Source organism: Salvelinus alpinus, chromosome 17, assembly GCF_045679555.1.
Source record: "Salvelinus alpinus chromosome 17, SLU_Salpinus.1, whole genome shotgun sequence".
Lineage (NCBI taxonomy): Eukaryota > Metazoa > Chordata > Actinopteri > Salmoniformes > Salmonidae > Salvelinus > Salvelinus alpinus.
Genome location: NC_092102.1, coordinates 3145014 through 3170570, shown reverse-complemented (window position 1 = coordinate 3170570; position 25557 = coordinate 3145014). Strand labels below are relative to the sequence as shown.

Genomic DNA, 25557 nt, shown 5'->3' with positions numbered 1-25557 from the left:
GTCCCAGCTCTCTTCAGGTCATTGACCAGTTCCTGCTGTGTAGTTCTGGGCTGATCCCTCACCTTCCTCATGATCATTGATGCCCCACGTGGTGAGATCTTGCATGGAGCCCCAGACCGAGGGTGATTGACCGTCATCTTGAACTTCTTCCATTTTCTAATAATTGCGCCAACAGTTGTTGCCTTCTCACCAAGCTGCTTGCCTATTGTCCTGTAGCCCATCCCAGCCTTGTGCAGGTCTACAATCTTACCCCTGATGTCCTTACACAGCTCTCTGGTCTTGGCCATTGTGGAGAGGTTGGAGTCTGTTTGATTGAGTGTGTGGACAGGTGTCTTTTATACAGGTAACGAGTTCAAACAGGTGCAGTTAATACAGGTAATGAGTGGAGAACAGGAGGGCTTCTTAAAGAAAAACTAACAGGTCTGTGAGAGCAGGAATTCTTACTGGTTGGTAGGTGATCAAATACTTATGTCATGCAATAAAATGCAAATTAATTACTTAAAAATCATACAATGTGATTTTCTGGATTTTTGTTTTAGATTCCGTCTCTCACAGTTGAAGTGTACCTATGATAAAAATTACAGACCTCTACATGCTTTGTAAGTAGGAAAACCTGCAAAATCAGCAGTGTATCAAATACTTGTTCTCCCCACTGTATGTGGGAGTAATGCACGTATATTTGCTCTTGTTTCGTCAATAGTGCTTTCTTTCCTTCAACACTGGTCTTCTAGATTCCTACTCCCTCTGGTTAACTCTTCTCTGACCAGGCCGAATTAAGAATTGCGCTGTTATTTTTTTAAACGCCTTTGTCACTTTAAATCCTTGCTGCGTCTCAGTCAATGACATCACTGTCTGAGAACACATTACATCACCACTTGCTGGGCTCTCTTGCAGCTTAAAAACAGCCCTACCTTCTGAATTGACTGTACCAAACGCAACCAGCTTATCTGTTTACCTGAGATATGCTATCAATATCGGTATATTCTATATGGAAACTACATTTATATCAAACAATGTCTTGTTAGTTTATTTATTTGAAAGAACATTCAATGCAATGGAATTGAATATAGGCTAGTATACGGTATGTACATGGTCTACTACTCACACATTAACATATTCAGAATACAACATGACAACTACATTTACAAACTGCACACTAATTCATGTAATAAACATATAATAATATTATTGTCATATTGTATTGACTATAATGGTCAATACAATACCGTACTTAGCCCGGAATGGATAGTTTAGCCTACTTTTATGTCATGTATTTTTATTTAATTTTTAAATACTCCTGCGTTATAATAGCGTAACATAAAAGATAAAAGATACAAACAACTATTTACAGATGTAGAATCTTAATTTGATCACTCTTTTGTTGCTGAGAATTTTCCTGCATAGCAGGAAATGCAAACGTGTAGTGTATTTGAGGTTTAAAAAGGCTTCTAAAGTGTGTAATTTTCACTTTTAAATATCAGACTTGATTTGCCCTAACGAAAAATGTTTCAACCCGACCAAAAAAAATCCATTATTATAATCCACATAATAATTTACATTTTCTGTTGCTGCAGTATTATTTTCCTGCTGATGCAAGCTGGTTCAAATGAATATCCTACATCTGTAGAAATGTACATTCGGTTAAATATTCACTGATTGGTGCAGTGAGTGAAATTACAAACATCAGAGGCCATTTTACGAACTTAAAAAGTTATTTGTACAAGTATAGTTTCAACCTCTCCCTGTCTGTGTCTGTAAACCAACATGTTTCAAGCAGACCGCCATAGTCCCTGTGCCCAAGAACACTAAGGTAACCTGCCAAAATGACTACCGACCCATAGCACTCACGTCTGTTGCCATGAAGTGCTTTGAAAGGCTGGTCATGGCTCACATCAACACAATTATCACAGAAACCTAGACCTACTCCAATTTGTATACCGTCCGAACAGATCCACAGATGAAGCTTCCTGCCATCCAGGACCTCTATACCAGGCGGTGTCAGAGGAAGGCCCTAAAAATTGTCAAAGACTCCAGCCACCCTATTCATAGACTGTTCTCTCTGCTACCAAAGTCTAGGTCCAAGAGGCTTCTAAACAGCTTCTACTCCCAAGCCATAAGTCTACTGTACATCTAATCAAATGGCTACCCAGACTATTTGCATCCCCTACTCCCCCCTCTTTTACGCTACTGCTACTCTCTCTATTATTATCTATGCATAAGTCACTTTAATAATTCTGCTCATATGTATATATTACCTTGAATTACCGTGACTAACCGGTGCACCCCTCACATTGACTCTGTACCGGTACCCCCTTTATATAGCCACACTATTGTAACTGCTGCTCATTAATTATTCTTACTTTAATTTCTTATTTTTTAGATATTTTGCAATGGCCCTAGCCCTCACCCTCCGATCCAACAGGTCCCAGACGTGCTCAATGGGATTGAGATCCGGGCTCTTCGCGGGCCATGGCAGAACACTGACATTCCTGTCTTGCAGGAAATCATGCACAGAACGAGCAGTATGGCTAGTGGCATTGTCATGCTGGAGGGTCATGTCAGGATGAGCCTGCAGGAAGGGTACCACATGAGGGAGGAGGATGTCTTCCCTGTACCGTACAGCATTGAGATTGCCTGCAATGACAACAAGCTCAGTCCGATGATGCTGTGACACATCGCCCCAGACCATGACGGACCCCCCACCTCCAAATCGATCCCGCTCCAGAGTACAGGCCTCGGTGTAACACTCATTCCTTCGACGATAAATGCAAATCCGACCATCACCCCTGGTGAGACAAAACCGTGACTCGTCAGTGAAGAGCACTTTTTGCCAGTCCTGTCTGGTCCAGCGACGGTGGGTTTGTGCCCATAGGCAACGTTGTTACCGGTGATGTCTGGTGAGGACCTGCCTAACAACAGGCCTACAAGCCCTCAGTCCAGCCTCTCACAGCCTATTGCGGACAGTCTGAGCACTGATGGAGGGATTGTGCGTTCCTGGTGTAACTCAGGCAGTTGTTGTTGCCATCCTGTACCTGTCCCGCAGGTGTGATGTTTTGATGTACCGATCCTGTGCAGGTGTTGTTACACGTGGTCTGCCACTGCGAGGACAATCAGCTCTCCGTCCTGTCTCCCTGTAGCGCTGTCTTAGGCGTCTCACAGTATGGATATTGCAATTTATTGCCCTGGCCACATATGCAGTCCGCATGCCTCCTTGCAGCATGCCTAAGGCACGTTCACGCAGATGAGCAGGGACCCTGGGCATCTTCCTTTTGGTCTTTTTCAGTCAGTAGGAAGGCCTCTTTAGTGTCCTAAATTTTCATAACTGTGACCTTAATTGCCTACCGTCTGTAAGCTGTTAGTGTCTTAACGACTGTTCCACAGGTGCATGTTCATTAATTGTTTATGGTTCATTGAACAAGCATGGAAAACAGTGTTTCAACCCTTTACATTGAAGATCTGTGAAGTTATTTGTTTTTTTACTAATTATATTTGAAAGACAGGGTCCTTAAAAAGAGACGTTTCTTTTTTTGCTGAGTTTATATTCAAACTAGCCTAAAGCACACTATATTCACTTTTCTTTGTTAGGGTCTTATCATGTTATGCACTGTAAAACATTTCCTGTAAAATTACAGTAACAAACTGGCATTCATTTTCCAGTAAGTTACTGTCATTTATTTTACAGTAGAGCTACTGTAAAATTTTTATTTACCACACATATTACTGTAATCTACTTTACATTATCGAGTCAGTTATTGTAATCTAATTTACAGTACCAATTTACAGTACAAACAGCATATTATTGTAATGACCCAGTGACATTTACCTTTACTCACATCAGTCATAGCAAGTAACACATTTCTGTAACCATTACTGTTGTAAAATGTTGTAGTTAAGCATACAGTGGTCTTCAGAATATATATCTATGACTATCTCTGGATAGTGCCAATACAGTACTAAGCTATTCACAGTAACTTGATGCCAGCGTCCTGTAAATTATTACAATATCCAAAGCAATTAAAAACAGTACAATACTGTAAAAGTGACAAATAAACTGTATGATAGATATTTTGACAGTATTTTACAGACATTTCAAGGGATTGGAGCAAGCAGGTTGGATGCTAGGCATTTGTACTGGATATTACAGCATATTCATTAATAATAGGAGTGTTTTATTACTTGCACTTCTAGAGGCCTAAACAAAGGCTTCCAAACTTCCCGTCAGCTGAAATAAAATCGCAGCACCCCCACCCCCAAACAGCAAGATTTTCCCACAGCTATAGACACGCCTTAAAATATGTTAATGAGACAGTGATTATTTACCCTCCCACAATAATTTTCCACAATGCACCATAATATGGGGCGGCAGGTAGCCTAGTGGTTTGAGCGTTGGACTTGTAACCGAAAGGTTGCAAGATCAAATCCCCGATCTGTCGTTCTGCCCCTGAACAAGGCAGTTAACCCACTGTTCCTAGGCCGTCATTGAAAATAAGAATTTGTTCTTAACTGACTTGCCTAGTTAAGTAAAGAATACAGTACTTTATTGTTAAATTGTATTGAAAAATTATTCATTAACTGCTAATAGTGAATATGTAATTATACTGTATATTACATCATACCAACTGATATTTGGTGTTTTATATCACTTCCACTTTAGGCCTCAACAAAGGCTTCTCAACTGACAAGTAACTACAAGGCAAAACAGATCAAAAGGACATGACTAGCCACTCAGGTGTGAGACTTGCTGCCACTCTGATCTGTCGCCTAAATAAATGTAATTGTTAGGGAACCACTACCACATATCAGTTAAATTCACGTACAGTGTTCTCACTAACAGGTGCAACAAATATATCCTCTTACAAGACATCCCTCAACATATGTTAATGAGTCAGAAACAACAATATCATGCACCCACTAGTGTTCAAAAGGTTTTTGCTGCTCCAAAAATACATTATGGTACCATATTCTGATTTGCCGCAATTGGCCAGTAAATTGCTGTAGATTTTCAGTTTGTATTACTGTATTTTTACTGTATTCTGTGGGGGTACAGAATTCTCACTCACGGGTGCAACAAATATAGACTCTTACAAGGCACACCTCAAAATATGTCAATGAGCAAGATACTTTTCCCGCCCACAACATTTTCCTCAATGCACCATCATTAATTCTATCAAACTCATTTAAGGTAATTTTACAGTGTTTACTGTTGCAATGACAGAAAAGTAGTCTTACAGTGCTCTGCAACAAAGTATTACAGTGTTTTACTGTGCATTCTGCAGTGTTTTACTTTTGAAATTGCGGAAAAGTCTTATGTGCTGTAAAACACATTAACGGGAATTTATTGTGCATTCTACAGTGTTTTACTGTTGAAATTACAGAAACATCTTACAGTGTGCATAACGCATGGTATGATGGTTAAGTATGTCTGTCTGTCAATATGGCCTAGCTGTCTCTCAGAGAAGCCCCTGACTGCAGTGTGCAGTTCGGGGCCGGGCTCAATGTGGGCGGAGTCAAACGCGTTTAACCCGAACCCTTCCTGTCTCCTTCAAGGTCACCCAAGTTGAGGTAAACGTCTGAGGTATCAACGTCAACGCAAGCCAATCTTAATCGAACCTAATCTACATGGACAAAAATATAAACTATGGAAGTAAGTGAGACTGTCACTATGCATAATGTACTTTGTAATATTCATGTAATACCAGTGCAGTGGTATATTTTTTATATAACCAACTACTGCACCAATGTTAGCATAGCGTTAATTAGCACCCATTTGCATGTGAGCTAGCTAATTGCTCACAATGAGGGAATCTTATTTGGACAAATTTGCCTACTTGAGCAGTAAGCCTGGGTTTACATGTACAGTTATGTAATCAATTTGATCGTTGATTTGTGTTTCTTCAATGTATGCCTTGTGTTTGGCTGGCTCTAAATGTGTATCGTTGATGCCATTACCTTAGTTACACATAGTGAGTCTACACAGCCTACACATAGTGTATATACAATAATGAAATCACCTGGTCCCAACATACATGGCAAGTCAAGAAGTCATTGTAACTTGTCCACACTGCAAACTGAAGTTAAATAAGAAAAACTTAAACACATTTACGAAGAAAGCACAAACACATTGCTTTGAAACAGTGTCCAAGGAACAGTTTTTGGCATGTGAGTGCATTGATGTGAGAAATGGTGTGTTTGCAATCGAAAATAGATTTTCTGGTCCAGGAACACATGTTGTGAAATATACTTGGGCTAATTCAGTTCCAACTGTGTTCAAAACTGTTATGCATGCTGAAGTATAAAAAGCTGTTGAATTGTACTTTTTCTTTACTTTCACATACACTGTGTTCACAGAAACATTACTCGGATCTTGCCCCCTGGACGTTTGAGGACCTTTGGTGTGGATGTTGTTCAGGTTAGATATTCCTTTAAACTATTCCACTGAACTATACCATTTGATTGTCATTAGCTTATTGAAAATTGTACCTTGTTCACACCACAGGGCCTACAAAACCAAGGTTTCTCAAACAACTGTGGGGTTGTAACGATGTTCGTCTGAGGAAGAAGGAGTAGACCAAGGTGCAGCATGGTACCTGTTCATGATATTTAATAAAGCTGAACACTAGAACAAAAAATAACAAAGCGGAACAAACGAAACAGTTCTGTCTGGTGCAGACACACAAAACAGAAAACAACTGCCCACAAAACCAACATGGAAAATGGCAACCTAAATAGGCTCCCCAATCAGAGACAACGAGAAACAGCTGTCTCTGATTGGGAACCAACTCAGGCCACCATAAACCTACAAACCCATAGACCATACAAAATCCCCATAGACAAACAAAAACCCTAGACAAGGGAACCCCTACACAATACAAAAACTAAACAGACCACCCTTGTCACACCCTGACCTAACCAAAAAACAAAGAAAACAAATATAAAGTCAGGGCGTGACAGGGGTGTTTGTTTTGATGGTAAGATGCTGGCTATTCAGTATATTATATTACTCCTATTTTCTGTTATAACATATGAAAGTTATAGATATCACTGAAAACCCCTTCAGTAATAGTAGATGTTGTTTGCATGGCTGGTATTGTGAAAGTGGGGTGTAATTTGACTTGATCACCCAATGAGGCACTACTCTTAATATTTATTCTTCCTTTTTCTTCAAGGAAGCAGGTGTTCTTCCCAGGGACACCCTTGAGGCAGAAAGGTGGTGCGAATTCCAAACATTTAAAGGCACTGTTTACCCCCCTAGTGTAATTCGAATGGACGGGGAAGACCGCATGGATGAAGAGGGAAATATTCTCCTCAAGGAACCATTCATGTTACAGAAAGATTATGAGATGTTCTATGTGGAGGCAGTTGACAACAAGAAAATAACTGTCTTTGCCTCTTTTGAGGAGCAGGAGTGAAGCCATTTTTGAGGAGAGGTCAAACCTTGGTTTTGTCTGCTGTGTTAATTGTTAATTGTTAATTGTGTTTAGTAAAGATGATGTAGAAGTCACAGAGTCTCTGATCTCTTTACTGGAACTGGTATAACTTAATGTACAAAGCACATTGTACACACATTCCCTTACATTACGCTAGCTGTCTAGAGCACATCGGACTGTTAGCTTAAGAGGCTTAAGAGGCCCATCGGACAAATTCTTTGGCCACTATACCTATTTTGCCAATTGGTCTGGTTTACCACACGGAGCCCTGCTGATCTGTCTGCCGACGTAACAGCACGAGGGGGCCACAACAGACTTTCTTCCGTTGCGACGTCCCTCAAAGGTCCGTCTGCTAGCTTGCTTGCCCCGGCCCGCTAGCTGCCTGAAGCCACTCACTGGACTCCTATGATCACTCGGGTATGCATGCCTCTCCCTAACATCAATATGCCTTGTCCATTGCTGTTTTGGTTAGTAATTATTGCCTTATTTCACTGTCGAGCCTCTAGCCGTGCTTAATACGCCTTAGTTAACCCTTTAGTTCCATCTCCCACACATGCGGTGACATCACCTGGTTTAAATTATATTTCTAGAGACAATATCTCTTTCATCGTCACCCTATGAACAGGTTTACCCCCACTGTATTCACATCCTACCATACCCTTGTCTGTATATTATGCCTTGAATCTGCTCCTTTTACTCTCTGTTCGGAACGTACTAGACGACCAGTTCTTTTAGCCTTTAGCCGTACCCTTATCCTACTCCTCCTCTCTTCCTCTGGTGATGTGGAGGTTAATCCAGGCCCTGCAGTGCCTAGCTCCACTCCCATTCCCCAGGCGCTCTCATTTGTTGACTTCTGTAACCGTAAAAGCCTTGGTTTCATGCATGTTAACATTAGAAGCCTCCTCCCTAAGTTTGTTTTATTCACTGCTTTAGCACACTCTGCCAACCCGGATGTCCTAGCCGTGTCTGAATCCTGGCTTAGGAAGCCCACCAAAAACTCTGAAATTTCCAACCCTAACTACACTGCTCAAAAAAATAAAGGGAACACTAAAATAACACATCCTAGATCTGAATGAGTGAAATATTCTTATTAAATACTTTTTTCTTTACATAGTTGAATGTGCTGACAACAAAATCACACAAAAATGATCAATGGAAATCAAATTTATCAACCCATGGAGGTCTGGATTTGGAGTCACACTCAAAATTAAAGTGGAAAACCACACTACAGGCTGATCCAACTTTGATGTAATGTCCTTAAAACAAGTCAAAATGAGGCTCAGTAGTGTGTGTGGCCTCCACGTGCCTGTATGACCTCCCTACAACGCCTGGGCATGCTCCTGATGAGGTGGCGGATGGTCTCCTGAGGGATCTCCTCCCAGACCTGGACTAAAGCATCCGCCAACTCCTGGACAGTCTGTGGTGCAACGTGGCGTTGGTGGATGGAGCGAGACATGATGTCCCAGATGTGCTCAATTGGATTCAGGTCTGGGGAACGGGCGGGCCAGTCCATAGCATCAATGCCTTCCTCTTGTAGGAACTGCTGACACACTCCAGCCACATGAGGTCTAGCATTGTCTTGCATTAGGAGGAACTCTGGGCCAACCGCACCAGCATATGGTCTCACAAGGGGTCTGAGGATCTCATCTCGGTACCTAATGGCAGTCAGGCTACCTCTGGCGAGCACATGGAGGGCTGTGCGGCCCCCCAAAGAAATGCCACCCCACACCATGACTGACCCACCGCCAAACCGGTCATGCTGGAGGATGGTGCACGGCGTCTCCAGACTCTGTCACGTCTGTCACATGTACTCAGTGTGAACCTGCTTTCATCTGTGAAGAGCAGAGGGCGCCAGTGGCGAATTTGCCAATCTTGGTGTTCTCTGGCAAATGCCAAACGTCCTGCACGGTGTTGGGCTGTAAGCACAACCCCCACCTGTGGACGTCGGGACCTCATACCACCCTCATGGAGTCTGTTTCTGACCGTTTGAGCAGACACATGCACATTTGTGGCCTGCTGGAGGTCATTTTGCAGGGCTCTGGCAGTGCTCCTCCTGCTACTCCTTGCACAAAGGCAGAGGTAGCGGTCCTGCTGCTGGGTTGTTGCCCTCCTACGGCCTCCTCCACGTCTCCTGATGTACTGGCCTGTCTCCTGGTAGCGCCTCAATGCTCTGTACACTACGCTGACAGACACAGCAAACCTTCTTGCCACAGCTCGCATTGATGTGCCATCCTGGATGAGCTGCTCTACCTGAGCCACTTGTGTGGGTTGTAGACTCCGTCTCATGCTACCACTAGAGTGAAAGCACCGCCAGCATTCAAAAGTGACCAAAACATCAGCCAGGAAGCATAGGAACTGAGAAGTGGTCTGTGGTCACCACCTGCAGAACCACTCCTTTATTGGGGGTGTCTTGCTAATTGCCTATAATTTCCACCTGTTGTCTATTCCATTTGCACAACAGCATGTGAAATTTAGTGTCAATCAGTGTTGCTTCCTAAGTGGACAGTTTGATTTCACAGAAGTGTGATTGACTTGGAGTTACATTGTGTTGTTTAAGTGTTCCCTTTATTTTTTTGAGCAGTGTATATATATATATATGCTCAATTAAATAATGTAACATTTATCAACACAATTTTAACAGGACATGACATACATAACAAGTCTGTTCACACCAACAATATCCATAGCTTGTCTCAAATATAGCATGAAGCAAAAAGTGTTACAACACAACTGCTGGTACCACATTTATATAATTTTTCTTACTATCTTCAAAAATGAAAAACGTTTTTATTCAACGTGTGCCTTGCACAAACGTGTGTGTCTGTATTTGGTGTGTGTCTGTATTCGGTGTGTCACTGTAAAACCTCAGATGAACAAAAACCCATGGGCGTGGTCAAACGTGGGCGGAGTCCATCGTTTGACTCCGCCCACATTGAGCCCGGCCCTGAATCGCACGCCGCAGTCAGGGGGAATCGCACGCCGCAGTCAGGGGGAATCGCACGCCGCAGTCAGGGGGAATCGCACTCCGCAGTCAGGGGGAATCGCACGCCGCAGTCAGGGGGAATCGCACGCCGCAGTCAGGGGGAATCGCACGCCGCAGTCAGGGGGAATCGCAAGTCGCAGTCAGGGGGAATCGCACGCCGCAGTCAGGGGGAATCGCACGCCGCAGTCAGGGGGAATCGCACGCCGCAGTCAGGGGGAATCGCACTCCGCAGTCAGGGGGAATCGCACGCCGCAGTCAGGGGGAATCGCACGCCGCAGTCAGGGGGAATCGCACGCCGCAGTCAGGGGGAATCAGACGCCGCAGTAAGGGGGACTCGCAAGTCGCAGTCAGGGGGAATCGTACGCTGCAGTCAGGGGGACTTGTAATTAAATCAGTCAGGGGCAATCGCACGCCGCAGTCAGGGGGAATTGCACACCGCAGTCAGGGGGAATTGCACGCCGCAGTCAGGGGGACTCGCAAGTCGCAGTCAGGGGGAATCGTACGCTGCAGTCAGGGGGACTTGTAATTAAATCAGGTGTTTGTTTGGCCTCAGTGTGTGTGTTTTGTGTGTGTGTGTGCGCGCGCGAGGAAATCACAGAGAGATGTGGAGAATGCTGAGAGGATGTTTCTTTAAGACCTATTGCCTTCCAATCCGACAGAGGGGGAGGCTATGGTAAGGTGGTGTAGCGCCGCTCCCCGCTCCCTTATGCCGTTTACACGTGGAAAGGAGAGAGACAGGGGGAACCATATATCTGGGTATTTGAAAGCAGCACAGGCACGGAGGCATAATCCGCGGAGATGTGTCCGAGACATATTTAACGTCAGATTTGGACAGTATGAGCATCGCGCGATGACTGTGGTAAGGATGTAACTTCCACCGCCCCTCGCAACCCATTTTCTTATGGCATGAAACGAGAAGAGTCTGTGAAAATGTGTGCGTTTGTGTGTGGCCGATAACCAGTTAGCCTATGTTTATTGTGTTGTCAGGAAGGGAGGGGAATATAGGAGGGAGGTAAATACATACAATAAACGATGCAATAAAAATAAACGAGGCACCTGTACTGTACTAAACCTACAGGTGCGTTAGCAACACACGTTAGCAACACACACCTCGATGTATTTAGGGCGCTCACGAGAGAGAGAGAGAATGTAGCCTACAAATAACGTTATATGTAGCCTATGCATTGCCAAGTTCTCATAAGCCTATAATAAACTAATACACTAGCATATAAACTACCGTTATTAAGCAACGATTTCCAAGAATAAGCATTATTTTTGTGCTTTTCTCTCGTTTGTCTCTGGAGTAAATTGTATCAAATGCGTGACATGTATTTTGGATCCCGTTCAGTGTATTTCTGACGTGCTGTTCTCCATAAAATGAGTAGCCTATATCCTATGGCATGATGAGCGTTAACCATCGAGATATCTTCCTGCAAACTGTGGATGTTTTTATGAACATTCAGGAATGTCTGTAGTTGTGTGGGGCTGTGTGTGTGTGTTTTATCAAATTATATTTTTCTTTCCATACATTAAAACATGGAAGTAGTCTATAGCTGTCATCTCCAAACGCCTCATTTTCAGCACTGAAACACTGTTGGGGATGCGATTAAAAACATGTTTGATTGTCTTTCCTTCCTTTGATTCTGTCTCGCTCTGCCCAGCTGCCGACAATCAGTTATTGATTTCAATGATGCGTTTCGTGATATGAGATGGATTTAAATAGGCTAGTTGTGTTTGCTATTGTGAATAATGTGTCACAGGACAAACCGCCGCTGTCTCAGTCATCATTAATGTGTAAAAATGTCAAGTAAATAATTTAATGTGTGCGTAAATGCTGAGTAGGCTATATAAGACAACATTTATGGTGAACAGATCATGCCCCACTTTCTTCCAATGTCGGTAATAGCGAAAGGCTTGGCCACACTCCCCTCTCCCCCCCAATGTCTGGTGAACAGCGCTGTGTAGGCTGCCTTGCTCCTTCCTTCCTCGTCAATCGCTCTCTCTCTCTCTCTCTCTCTCTCTCTCTCTCTCTCTCTCAAACGTTTCATATTTTCCTTATTAGTCCCCCATTCGTGGATAGCTGCTATTTTAGTAACCTAATACTGTACAAGATTGAGGCCTGCTCCTAATTGGCCATATAGAGAGCAACCATGAGATGGCCTACTACTCTGGGCTGGAAAGAACAACCACCACCATGTTAGGAATGTGACAGCTATAGGGTGTTGACAGAGATGATGAGGGTGATGGCAAGTATGATGATAAATTGTATACAGAGATCGTTTTGTAGCTGTTCAATGATGCAGTATTAGTCGACATTGCATATTAGTCAGTGTGTCAGGTGCAAAGAAGACATGGTGCTAGATGACCAACTAGCATTCATAAGCTGAGTACGCTTAAAATCAGCTGCCCCTATAGTCCTATTCTTGCCATGAAAAATGATGGAATATCTTATCACAAGCCCAATCATCTTTGACTCTATATAATAATTTGTCCATCATTTGGGACTTTGCTTGTCTTGAGAGGTTTGTCGCTTTTGTATCCTCGTGTCAACTGTTTGTAATTGCCATTAACATGTTTGAATAGCCTACCTCACAAAGATAATGAAAATACTACTACATTACTATTGGTATTATATTTTGTGGAAAGGCTTGGGCCACATCTAGTACTTGTCCTGAAGTGCAGGGGCCAAAGGGTCACATTGCCTGGTTGTCCAGTCTGTTTGTGCTTTCATCATATGGCAGTGTTCTGCATTGCTTTTGAATGTGTCTCTGTAAATATCTCTAGTCCTCTGTCTCTCTAGTCCCCAGTACAGGCAGTGCACTGGCCATCACTAAGTACCCCTACCTCAGAGCTGAATCAGGTGTGTCAGTGCTGGGCTGGAACAAAAGCCTGCACAGCGAGTAGCTCTTCAGGACCAGGGTTGGAGACCACTGCCCGTACCAGTAGAAGGATGGCATGAGAGACAGCCTTGGTGGTCCTCCTTACCTCTCCTGGATGAGATGGAAGATGCTGATATAGCAGCAGGAGTAACCCAGGTGCAGTAGGTGCTGGGTGGGTTACAGTTTGCCAGACATCCTCTTCCTGGCAGGTCATGGAGGGAATGCTATAGTGGTTACCCAGACTGACTCATGGTTCTGATGGCCTGACTTGCCCTATCTACAGCCACCACATCATGTAATAAAATGTAACAATGGTCCTAGACCAGTGTTATTCCTTACTGGTCCTGACTGGGGACTCACAGGGTGTGCAGGCTTTACATCTATTACAGCACTAACACACCAGTTTCCAGACCCCAATTTATTAAATGAATTATGTGTTAACAAGGGGCAGGGACATATGCCTGCACAGCCTGTGGGTGCCCAGGACCAGGCTTGAAGAAAAACACTGATCTTTCCTTAGATCTCTATTTTAGGCCTATCCTCTCTGTTCACAAAACTAAACTGGACAGGTGTGGGAAACAAGCTTTTTCATCCAGTCACCTTATTGATCTGTGATCATTAGATAAATATAAGGGAAGGAAGGGTGTGTAAAGTATTGGGACACAGGCTGGGAGTTGTAGTCTTCCCGCGCAGCCCGTTGTTATTACTGTACCACTAGTAGTCTCTCTCGAAAAGACTACAGAGCCACTATGTGCCGGTCTGCTCCCCAATCTGGAGAGGTGAGGGTCTGGAACTGGGCATGTCTTCAGCATTTAGATTAGGTTACATAGGTCTGCGTGGTCTCAAAAGCCTGCACACTCCGTGTCTCCCCAGGACCAGGATTGAATCAAATAATCAGCAATTTTTTCAAAACTTGATTAGCTGAATCAGGTGCATTAGTGCTGTATTGGTGCCTTGCACACGCTTTGTTTGTTTAATCACAGAGAATACACTAATATGTATAACACACTAGATGTGGTCAATATCTGGGTCATGTTTAGTAGGGAGAAAACATGTAGAAATGGGGAGGTACTACCAATAAGAACACAGATCGTTTTGTTTTCCAGTGTAAAACATTTGCAAACACGTGTCCTGCTGAACACGACCCAGGTCCCGCACCTATATTTCATTACATATTTCGTATCATTATCTGTCCATGTTTGAGAGATGCTTGAGATTACTACACTTACAGTACATCAAGTTACAGTACAGGTTTATGTTGTGGAATTGTCTTACAGTAGTTGTAGTACTGGCCTAGCTTGTCTTTTCCTATGTTGTATACAGTGCATTAACTGAGGTGGGCCTAGTATGACGCTTTGTCTATCTTTATTTCTTTCAGCTATCGCTCCGGGTGTTGTGAAGACCCAACCTGTGGATCCAGTCGGAAGGTGGGCCTTCCACTATCCATTCCTGCCCTCCCTTTCCTCAGCCAATGCTAGACTCCTACCACAGCCCAGTTTCACATAGATACTTCCTCCTTCGGTCATTCAAGAGCACATAGATCAGGGATTATCAACTAGATTCAACCGCGGGCTGATTTTTTCTTCAGTGGATGGTCTGGGGGCCGGAACTGACCGCAAGAAGCCCAAACAGATATAACATTTGACTAAAACATAATAATTGTAGCTGATTTGCTGGTGATTTTACAGTCATTAATGTCCAAAAAGAAAGAAATAACAATTTTCTTTGCTCTGCAAACTTCGGGGGGCCAAAAAATATCACCAGAGGGCCAAATTTGTCCCGGCCCCGCAGGCCGCCAGTTGGGGAACCCTGACATAGTTCCTTCCTGGTAAACAAAACCCAGGTTGTTGCACAGTAAGAAAAAAGCAGCGAGAGAGAAAAGTGCACTAGGCCTATTTATTAGTGTTGTTTTGGAGAGAAGAAGTAATGCAATAGATGGAATCAGAAGGAGTGAAATGGAAGCGTCAAACATGATTAAAAGCTATTTTTTACAAAGAAAAAAGGAACAATTTATCTTTTTTATACACTGTCATTTCAGTCAGAGATGAACAGACTCAAACAGAAGATCTCGTTCAAGTAACAGACATTCTGTCAACGAATCACACGTACACACACTTTGACCCACCTGCACACAGGGCTTTTGGGTAAACACAAACTCCCAACATAGACGTTTTCTCTCAGAACCCGCCACACACTCTCCAGTCTCATGATGATGTGCGAAGTGATGCCCACCATTTCGGAGGACGGGCGCGGTGGAGGCCCCTCCTCTCCTGGGGTCGGGGCTGGGGGCCCTGGTGGGGCCATAGAGGGAGAGGGCTACGGTGGCCGAGGAGAATCAAGGGGTGGGGGTGATGAGGGAGGCAGCACAGGGAACCTGGAGTCCCTGATGGTCAACATGCTGACCGAGAGGGAGAGGCTGCTGGAGAGCCTGAAGGAGACCCAGGACAGCCTTGGGACGGCCCAGCTACGCCTCAGAGAGCTAGGCCATGAGAAGGACTCCCTCTCCAGACAGTTGTCCATCGCCCTGCCACAGGTACAGTAGTGTGTGTGTGTGTGTGTGTGTGTGTGTGTGTGTGTGTGTGTGTGTGTGTGTGTGTGTGTGTGTGTGTGTGTGTGTGTGTGTGTGTGTGTGTGTGTGTGTGTGTGTGTGTGTGTGTGTGTGTGCATGCGTGCGTGCGTTGGGGGGTACAGTATGTATGAGTGGGGGTACAGTCAATGTATTTTCATGTGAGTGAGTATGTGGGTGTGATTGGCGTGTCTGAGTGTGTATTTGTGCGTGCGTGTTTGTGTGTGGTGCGGGTGTGCGTGTGTGCGACTGCATATGTGTGCGCGTGTGTTCATGCATGCGCATGCTTGTCTGTGTATGCGTCAGTTGCAGAGCAAAGCTGGCTCACAATAAATCCCTGCAGTGGCAGATCAGTGTGCTCCACCATATAGAGAAAAACGATCAAGTGTAGAGAGGGACGTCAATTAATTCCAGTCCTGCCTCTTTAAAATAACCGGTATTGTACTTACACATGGAGAGGATTTGTGCTTGTGTTCCCTTTTGTCTTTTTGCTCCCTTACTGTCGGCATTTTCTTTGAGCTATTTTTCATCTCAGATTGAGGGAAACATTTGTTTGTTTTTAGCACTGTAATTACCATACAGTCATTGGTAATAGGTGTAATAGCCTATGGATCTGATAGGACATTATACAGTAGTACTGTGTTCATATTTTTCATTAGATTGACCTTCATGGCCACAGTAGGTGAAGGGTAATCTACTTCAGTGGGCATATATACTAACTTTGTACAGTCGTGGTCAAACGTTTTGAGAATGACACAAATATGAATTTTCACAAAGTCTGCTGCCTCAATTTGTATGATGGCAATTTGCATATACTCCAGAATGTTATGAAGAGGGATCAGATGAATTGCAAAGTCCCTCTTTGCCATGCAAATGAACTGTATCCCCAAAAAACATTTCCACTGCATTTCAGCCCTGCCACAAAAGGACCAGCTGACATCATGTCAGTGATTCTCTCGTTAGCATAGGTGTGAGTGTTGACGAGGACAAGGCTGGAGATCACTCTGTCATGCTGATTGAGTTTGAATAACAGACTGGAAGCTTCAAAAGGAGGGTGGTGCTTGGAATAATTGTTCTTCCTCTGTCAACCATGGTTACCTGCAAGGAAACACGTGCCGTCATCATTGCTTTGCACAAAAAGGGCTTCACAGGCAAGGATATTGCTGCCAGTAAGATTGCACCTAAATCAACCATTTATCGGATCATCAAGAACTTCAAGGAGAGCGGTTCAGTTGTTGTGAAGAAGGCTTCAGGACACCCAAGAAAGTCCAGCAAGCGCCAGGACCGTCTCCTAAAGTTGATTCAGCTGCGGGATCAGGGCACCACCAGTATAGAGCTTGCTTAGGAATGGCAGCAGGCAGGTGTGAGTGCTTCTGCACGCACTGTGAGGCAAAGACTTTTGGAGGATGTCAAGAAGGGCAGCAAAGAAGCCACTTCTCTCCAGGAAAAACATCAGGGACTGACTGATATTCTGCAAAAGTTACAGGGATTGGACTGCTGAGGACTGGGGTAAAGTCATTTTCTCTGATGAATCCCCTTTCCGATTGTTGGGGCATCCGGAAAAAAGCTTGTCCGGAGAAGACAAGGTGAGCGCTACCATCAGTCCTGTGTCATGCCAACAGTAAAGCATCCTGAGACCATTCATGTGTGGGGTTGCTTCTCAGCCAAGGGAGTGGCCTCACTCACAATTTTGCCTAAGAACACAGCCATGAATAAAGAATGGTACCAACACATCCTTCCAGAGCAACTTCTCCCAACCATCCAGGAACAGTTTGGTGACGAACAATGCCTTTTCCAGCATGATGGAGCACCTTGCCATAAGGCAAAAGTGATAACTAATTGTCTCGGGAAACAAAACATCGAGATTTTGGGTCCATGGCCAGGAAACTCCCCAGACCTTAATCCCATTGAGAACTTGTGGTCAATCCTCAAGAGGCGGGTGGACAAACAAAAACCCACATATTCTGACAAACTCCAAGCATTAATTATGCAAGAACGGGCTGCCATCAGTCAGGATGTGGCCCAGAAGTTAATTGACAACATGCCAGGGTGGATTGCAGAGGTCTTGAAAAAGAAGGGTCAACACTGCAAATATTGACTCTTTGCATCAACTTCATGGAATTGTCAATAAAAGCCTTTGACACTTATGAAATGCTTGTAATTATACTTCAGTATTCCATAGTAACATCTGACAAAAATATCTAAAGACACTGAAGCAGGAAACTTTGTGGAAATTAATATTTGTGTCATTCTCAAAACTTTCGGCCACGACTGTAGACAGATTCGTTCTTAAATTGTTCTTAAGTTGTGTGGTCGACAGCAGCAATAATGAGTGAAGGGAAGGATTCAAAATATCTGAAAACGTATAATTTCCACAAGGAATGGGAGGAGTATTATTTTTTTGCCTGTCAAACTCAAAATGTGTGTGCCTCATCTGCCATAATAGCATCACTATCCCAAAGAACGGTAACATAGAACAACATTTTAAAACTACACACAAAAACTAGGAAAGAGATTTTCCAGCAAAGACTGAATTACGAAGAAGAAAGGTACTGTCACGCCCTGACCACAGAGAGCTGTTTATTCGCTATGTTGGTTAGGTCAGGGTGTGATTAAGGGTGGGTTATCTAGGGGAGTTATATGTCTATGTTGGCCTGGTATGGTTCCCAATCAGAGGCAGCTGTTTATCGTGGTCTCTGATTGGGGATCATATTTAGGTAGCCATTTCCCCATTGTGCTTTGTGGGATCTTGTCTAGGTATAGTTGCCTGTGAGCACTACTCTGAGCTTCACGTTTCGTTTGTTTGCTTTATTGTTTTTGTTCTTTAAGTTTCTCTTCCAAATAAAAGGATGGAAACATACCACGCTGCATCTTGGTCCACTTCTTATAACGATCGTGACAGGTACAAGAACAAAAAAATCTACTGGCAGCGCAGCAGTCAATTTTCACAGGCCAGTGACCAAAGAGAAGGCGGCAACCATAGCATCTTATTATCTTAAACTAAGCAAAAAAAGAAACGTCCCTTTTCAGAATCCTGTCGTTCAAAGATAATTTGTAAAAATCCAAATAACTTCACAGATCTTAAGTTGTGCCCTACACTGTTTCACATGCTTGTTCAATGAACCATAAACATTAATGAACATGAACCTGTGAAACCGTCGTTAAGACACTAACAGCTTACAGATGGTATGCAATTAAGGTCACTGTTATGAAAACTTAGGACACTAAAGAGGCCTTTCTACTGACTCTGAAAAACACCAAAAGAAAGATGCCCAGGGTCCCTGCTCATCTGCGTAAACGTGCCTTAGGCATGCTGCAAGGAGGCACGAGGACTGCAGATGTGGCCAGGGCAATAAATTGCAATGTCCGTACTGTGAGACGCCTAAGACAACGCTACAGGGAGACAGGACGGACAGCTGATCGTCCTCGCAGTGGCAGACCACATGTAACAACACCTGCACAGGATTGGTACATCCGAACATCACACCTACGGGACAGGTACAGGATGGCAACAGCAACTGCCCGTGTTACACCAGGAACGCACAATCCCTTCATCAGTGTTCAGACTGTCCGCAATAGGCTGAGAGAGGCTGGACTGAGGGCTTGTAGGCCTGTAGGCCTCACCAGACATCACCGGCAACAACGTCACCTATGGGCATAAACCCACCGTCGCTGGACCAGACAGGACTGGCAAAAAGTGCTCTTCACTGACGAGTCGCGGTTTTGTCTCACCAGGGGTGATGGTTGGATTTGCGTTTATCATCGAAGGAATGAGCATTACACCGAGGCCTGTACTCTGGAGTGGGATCGATTTGAAGGTGGAGTGTCCGTCATGGTCTGGGGCGGTGTGTCACAGCATCATCGGACTGAGCTTGTTGTCATTGCAGTTAATCTCAATCGCTGTGCGTTACAGGGACGACATCCTCCTCCCTCATGTGGTACCCTTCTTCGTTTGTTCGTTTGTCAGACTCATCCTGACATGACCCTCCAGCATGGCAATACCACCAGCCATACTGCTCGTTCTGTGCGTGATTTCCTGCAAGACAGGAATGTTAGTGTTCTGCCATGGCCAGCGAAGAGCCAGGATCTCAATCCCATTGAGCACATCTGCGACCTGTTGGATCGGAGGGTGAGGTCGAGTGCCATTCCCCCCAGAAATGTCCAGGAACTTGCAGGTGCCTTGGTGGAAGAGTTGGGTAACACATCACAGCAAGAACTGGCAAATCTGGTGCAGTCCATGAGGAGGAGATGCACTGCAGTACTTAATGCAGCTGGTGGCCACACCAGACACTAACTGTTACTTTTGTTTTTGACCCCCCCCTTTATTCAGGGACACATTATTCCATTTCTGTTAGTCAAATGTCTGTGGAACTTGTTCATTTTATGTCTCAGTTGTTGAATCTTGTTATGTTCATACAAATATTTACACATGTTCAGTTTGCTGAAAATAAACGCAGTTGACAGTGAGAGGACGTTAATTATTTTGCTGAGTTTAGTTATCACTGCGTAATTCATCAGCAAGCTTTGTGTGGGAAGATGTTAAACATGAAAGAGGTGATGGATGTTGCGATGAAGATTGTGCGTTCTATTTGAGCAAGAAGCCTACAGCGGAGGCTATTTCGTGCTCACTTAGAAGAGACTGAAGCGGAGCACACAGACCTGCTGCTGCACACGGATGTGCGTTGGCTGAGCCGAAGGACATTTTTAGGGAGATTCAGTGAGTTGTTGCCTGAAATCAAGGAGTTTCTCAAGGTCTCCAAATATGCAGAATATGCACTGCTAGAAGACACACAGTGGCTGCTGTATTTAGCTTTTCTCACTGAGATGGTTGCCCTGATCCTACAGACATCCACAGTTTATGTTATGTTTTTGTTTTTATTAATATGTAGTTTAATAAATGTATGCTTGGTTTACGGAGCCTCAACTGCACACACACACAGCTTATTCTGAAAACAAGATTTTTGAACGGTACCCCAGTACCATTCTGTGATTTTAGATTAGAACTAGTAAGTGTACATACAAGTACACAACACACACTCTGTACAATAAACAAAGCATACGTGAACTGTACAGTATATAGCACACAACTACTAATTGGACCGTGTGATAAAGGGTATGTTTGTATGCTACTCTTTAAATAGGAGTCCAAAGTCCCAAAGTCTCTCAATGAGCCCAAAGTCTCTCAATGATCATACAGACAGCGAGAATGAGAGAGATGGAATAAAAATAAATGACCAGAGATGCCAAGTGAAATTCTGACCCTTATCCAAACAAGGACCAACCCCAGAAAGCAGAGTGCCAACAATCCTACTGTGTCACCATCTGTATACTCTCCTTCTCTTATCTCTGACTCCCATCGCTGTTGCATTACATTTCATGCTGCATGTTTCTTTGTGTCTTAGGCCATGTTGATGACAGCAATTGTTATCGCTTACATTGCAGCGTACGCATTGTCACTGTAGTCCTCCAGTCTGAAGGTAGTCAAGTGAAAAGGTCCTAAGCTTGTGCCTCCAAAATGAACATTATAAAGCGTGTGCTGCCAAAACCAAGCTTCATTTGGGGGTTTCCTTTTTCTTCCAAATAATAGGGATCATTTTCACTTTTTTTGGAAGGGTAAGGATCATAAGGAATAATTAGAAAAGTGTTGCATGCTGTGTTACCTTCTGATGGCAAGATATTTTACTCACACTGTTGTTGACAGTGTTTCCAGTTAGTATTGTAAGTGACATATCAATGCTGTGTTTCTCGCCATTCCAGTGCCTTTCAGTGCAGTATCATTGTGTAACTCAGTGATTTAATCCTTGAAGGCCAGTTGACATAGGCGGCTCTGAGCCTGATAGTGTCACCGCAGCGTAATCTGTGTCAGTGTATCAGTACATGATTATTATGCTTGCTTACTGCTTCAATGTCTGCACGTGTGTGTGTGTGTGTGTTTTCAGAGTTGGTTGCACACCTTGCTGATTACAGTATATTTCCTGTAATATTGCGTCTACATTGATTGAGTATATGTGAGCATGTTACAAGTCGCCCATATTGTTCATGAATGTTATGTTGCTTGGGGGTTCTGCAGGAGTTTGCTGTGCTGACTAAGGAGCTGAATGTTTGCCGGGAGCAGCTACTGGAGAGGGAAGAGGAGATTTCTGAGCTCAAGGCGGAGAGAAACAACACACGTGTAAGATGTTGATCAGCCATTTTACTCCTTAGCACTTTCCCAGCAGTTGTGTTTGTTCTTTCTCACCCATTGTAGTTGTGGTATTGATTCATTATATTATTCCCTCTTCTCCTCCCTAGTACACACTTTCACATTTTCTCCCACCGTCCCTCTGCCCTCTCTTTTTCTCCATGTTTCTCCCCCTTCTCTTTCTGCTACCTTATGCTCTTCCACTCCTATCTACTCCCTCTAAACTCTGTCATTCTGCCACATTGTCTCTCTCTCTTCCTCTGCCTCTCTTACCTTCTCTGTCCTCCCTTTTCCTTCTTTTTCTCCACCTCCTACTTTGCCTGTCTTTCTCTCCTTTCCTTTGCCCGTCTCCATCTCCTTCCGTGTGTTGCTAACTCTTCTGCCTCTCTCTCTTTCTCCCTCTACCTCTCCCTCAATCTCTTTATATGCCTCTTTCTGGCTGTCTCTTTCTCCTACTCTCTCCCCCCCCCTTCTCTCTCTTTCCATCTTTCCCTCTCCCTTCCCATATATAGTTGTTACTAGAGCACCTGGAGTGTCTTGTGTCCCGTCATGAGCGCAGTCTGAGGATGACGGTGGTGAAGAGACAGGCCCAGTCCCCAGCAGGGGTCTCCAGTGAAGTGGAGGTCCTCAAGGCCCTCAAGTCCCTGTTTGAACACCACAAGGCTTTGGATGAGAAGGTGGGCGACCAGGTCACCAGGCGGCTCCCATTTTGGGTCTCCATCCCACTCAAAAGCAGCTACTGTAGCTTTTCTCTTAACAGTCGCTGTATTGTTTTGATGAAGGGATCCAGACAGACACATTTCTCAGCGTTTCTCATTTGTTTCTCATTTTTGGCCCTAAGGTTCGAGAGCGACTCCGGGTGGCCCTTGAGAGAGTGACTCTTTTGGAGGATCAACTACAAGCCACAGCACAAGAGGTAAAAGCCATACGGGATACACATGTTTTATTAGAGCACGTTATATCTCAATTTCTTGACAATAAGAAAGAATCAAAAGCATTCACTCTATTTTTTGCCATTTACCTCTCTTGCAGGTCATCTCTTTAAGAGACCCAATTAAAAGACGGCAACAAGGGATGGACGGCGGGAAAGATGTAAGGCGGGATTTATGCACGTTGGTTCCAGTATTTAAGTTTGTTAGCGTCCAAACGTTAATAACAGTACTACAGTATATAGTATATGGGTATTATGATGTGTCTCTGATATTCAACATGGGTCTAATTGATCTCATTTCCCGTCGCTCTCCTTTCTCGAAATCCATCGTCGCCGGTGACATCAGCGCCTACCCAATGGACCGTCTTCTGGATTGGACGGTGAGATTGACAGACAGAGAGAAACGGAGATAGAGCGCCTAAGAGCTGAGCTCTCCCAGCTGAAAGAGAGACTGGCCCTGATGTGTCGACAGGTGGGTGAGAGAGCGAGAGAATGTAGCCTACCCTACATGTTTTGGTACATGTATGCATTGCCTACACTGTAAGATGTTTCTGTAATTTCAACAGTAAACATTTTTAAAATGCACAGTAAAATACTGTAAATGTGTTTTACAGAATTAATTATGGCGCATTGTGGGAAAATGTTGTGGGCGGTGAAAGAGTCTCTGGCTCATTAATGTATTTTAAGTAGTGCCTTGTAAGAGGCTATATTTGTTGCATCCGTGAGAATGCTGTACCCCAACAGAAAACAGTAATATACTGTATTTTAAGGATTTCTTCAAACCTTATCCTGAATATCACTGCTAGTAATTTTCTGTAATTCAGAACACAGTACCATGCTGTATGTTTTGAGCGACGAAAACCATGAGCGACGAAAACCATTACACTAGTGTCTCATTAATATATTCTGAGCGGTGTCTTGTAAGAGGTTATATTTGTTGCACCTGTTCGTGAGAATGCTGTACAAATTTAGCTAATATGTGGTAGTGGTTTCCTAACAATTAAATGTATGTAGGGAACAGATCAGAGTGCAAGTGATATAAAACACCGAATATCAGTTAGTGTGCTGGAAAGTAAAACCATCTAGTACTGAGTTGGACACCCCTTTGCCTCCAGAACAGCCTGAAATATTTGGTGCATGGAAACGTTGCTGAATTGGTATTAAGGGACCTAACGTGTTCCAGGAAAACATTCCCCACACTATTACCGCCACCAGCCTGTACCGTTGACACCAGGCCGGATGGGGCCATAGACTTACGCCAAATCCTGACTCTGCCATCAGCATGACACAACAGGAACCTGGATTCGTCAGACCTGGCAATTTTTTCCACTCCTCAATTATCCAGTGTTGGTGACCGTGTGCCCACTGGAGCCACTTCTTTCTGTTTTTAGCTGATAGGAGTGGAACCCGGTTGCCCATTCGTGACAAGAGCCGACAAGTTGTGCATTCCGAGATGCTGTTCTACACACCACGGTTGTTTAAAAAAATATATATATTTCACCTTTATTTAACCAGGTAGGCTAGTTGAGAACAAGTTCTCATTTGCAACTGCGACCTGGCCAAGATAAAGCATAGCAATTCGACACCTACAGCAACACAGAGTTACACATGGAATAAACAAAACATACAATCAATAATACAGTAGAACAAAGAAGACAAAACGTCTATATACAGTGAGTGCAAATGAGGTAAGTTAAGGCAATAAATAGGCCATGGTGGCAAATTAATTACAATATAGCAATTAAACACTGGAATGGTAGATGTGCAGAAGATGAATGTGCAAGTAGAGATACTGGGGTGCAAAGGAGCAGGATAAATAAATAAATACAGTATGGGGATGAGGTAGGTAGATAGATGGGCTGTTTACAGATGGGCTATGTACAGGTGCAGTGATCTGTGACCTGCTCTGACTCTGACTCTCTGGTTGTACTGTGCCATTTGTGCCCCACCTGTTAGCTTGCACAATTCTTATCATTCTCCTTCGACCTCTAATCAACGAGCTGTTTTCACCCACAGGACTGCCACTGACTGGATGTTTTTTGTTTGTCACACCATTCTCGGTTAACCCTAGACACTGTCGTACGTGAAAAGCCCAGGAGGCCGGCCGTTTCTGAAATACTGGACCACTGGTTAATATGTCACTGGGTAATTACAGTAATATTCTGTAATTGTAATTGGTACTGTAAATTAGATTAGTCATATTTGTGGTACCGTAAAATGGATTACAGTAGCTGTACTGTAAAATAAATTAAAGTGACTTACTAGCCAATTGCTGCCAGTATGTTACTGTAAATTTACATTAAAAGTTTTACAGTGTAGTTTATTTAAGTGATAATGCCCGAGAAGCCGGTGTTTGGATGATATATAATGCCCTTCGAGGCATTATCACTTTTAAACAACGGCTTACCAACATATTCAAATAATAATATACATATTTTCATTAAAAACGTTATGTTGATGAATGTATTCATACTATTTCATCCTTCCACAAGATATAGTCCCGAAAGAAATCTAGGGTTGCGACCCAAGCCGGCTGGTCGTTCGTTCTATTGGTTTGGTTGCCAGAGACGGGACCCAGTAGTTCAGTCTT

General features: G+C 43.8%; 1 protein-coding gene and 1 long non-coding RNA gene across 6 annotated transcripts in view; both read left to right on the top strand.

The window, feature by feature from the left end:
• Positions 1-5520: 5520 nt before the first annotated feature.
• Positions 5521-7498, top strand: LOC139543227 (uncharacterized). The gene is made up of 4 exons (XR_011668625.1): positions 5521-5644; positions 6349-6409; positions 6497-6583; positions 7167-7498. It is a non-coding gene; the product is annotated as an uncharacterized lncRNA (long non-coding RNA).
• A 3493-nt stretch (positions 7499-10991) lies between these two features.
• LOC139541973 (liprin-alpha-3-like) overlaps positions 10992-25557 on the top strand; it is a 63299-nt gene continuing 48733 nt past the window's right edge. Inside the window, exons 1-8 of one of the 5 annotated variants that reach the window (XM_071346916.1) lie at positions 10992-11269; positions 13211-13445; positions 14668-15822; positions 21926-22027; positions 22549-22713; positions 22878-22952; positions 23069-23128; positions 23314-23439. In XM_071346916.1, the coding sequence (XP_071203017.1) occupies positions 15496-15822; positions 21926-22027; positions 22549-22713; positions 22878-22952; positions 23069-23128; positions 23314-23439 (855 nt within the window). In that variant the 5' untranslated portion in view covers positions 10992-11269; positions 13211-13445; positions 14668-15495. The remainder of the gene's footprint in view (positions 11270-13210; positions 13446-14667; positions 15823-21925; positions 22028-22548; positions 22714-22877; positions 22953-23068; positions 23129-23313; positions 23440-25557) is intronic. The other 4 variants (XM_071346914.1, XM_071346912.1, XM_071346915.1 and 1 more) reach the window with 4 other exon arrangements.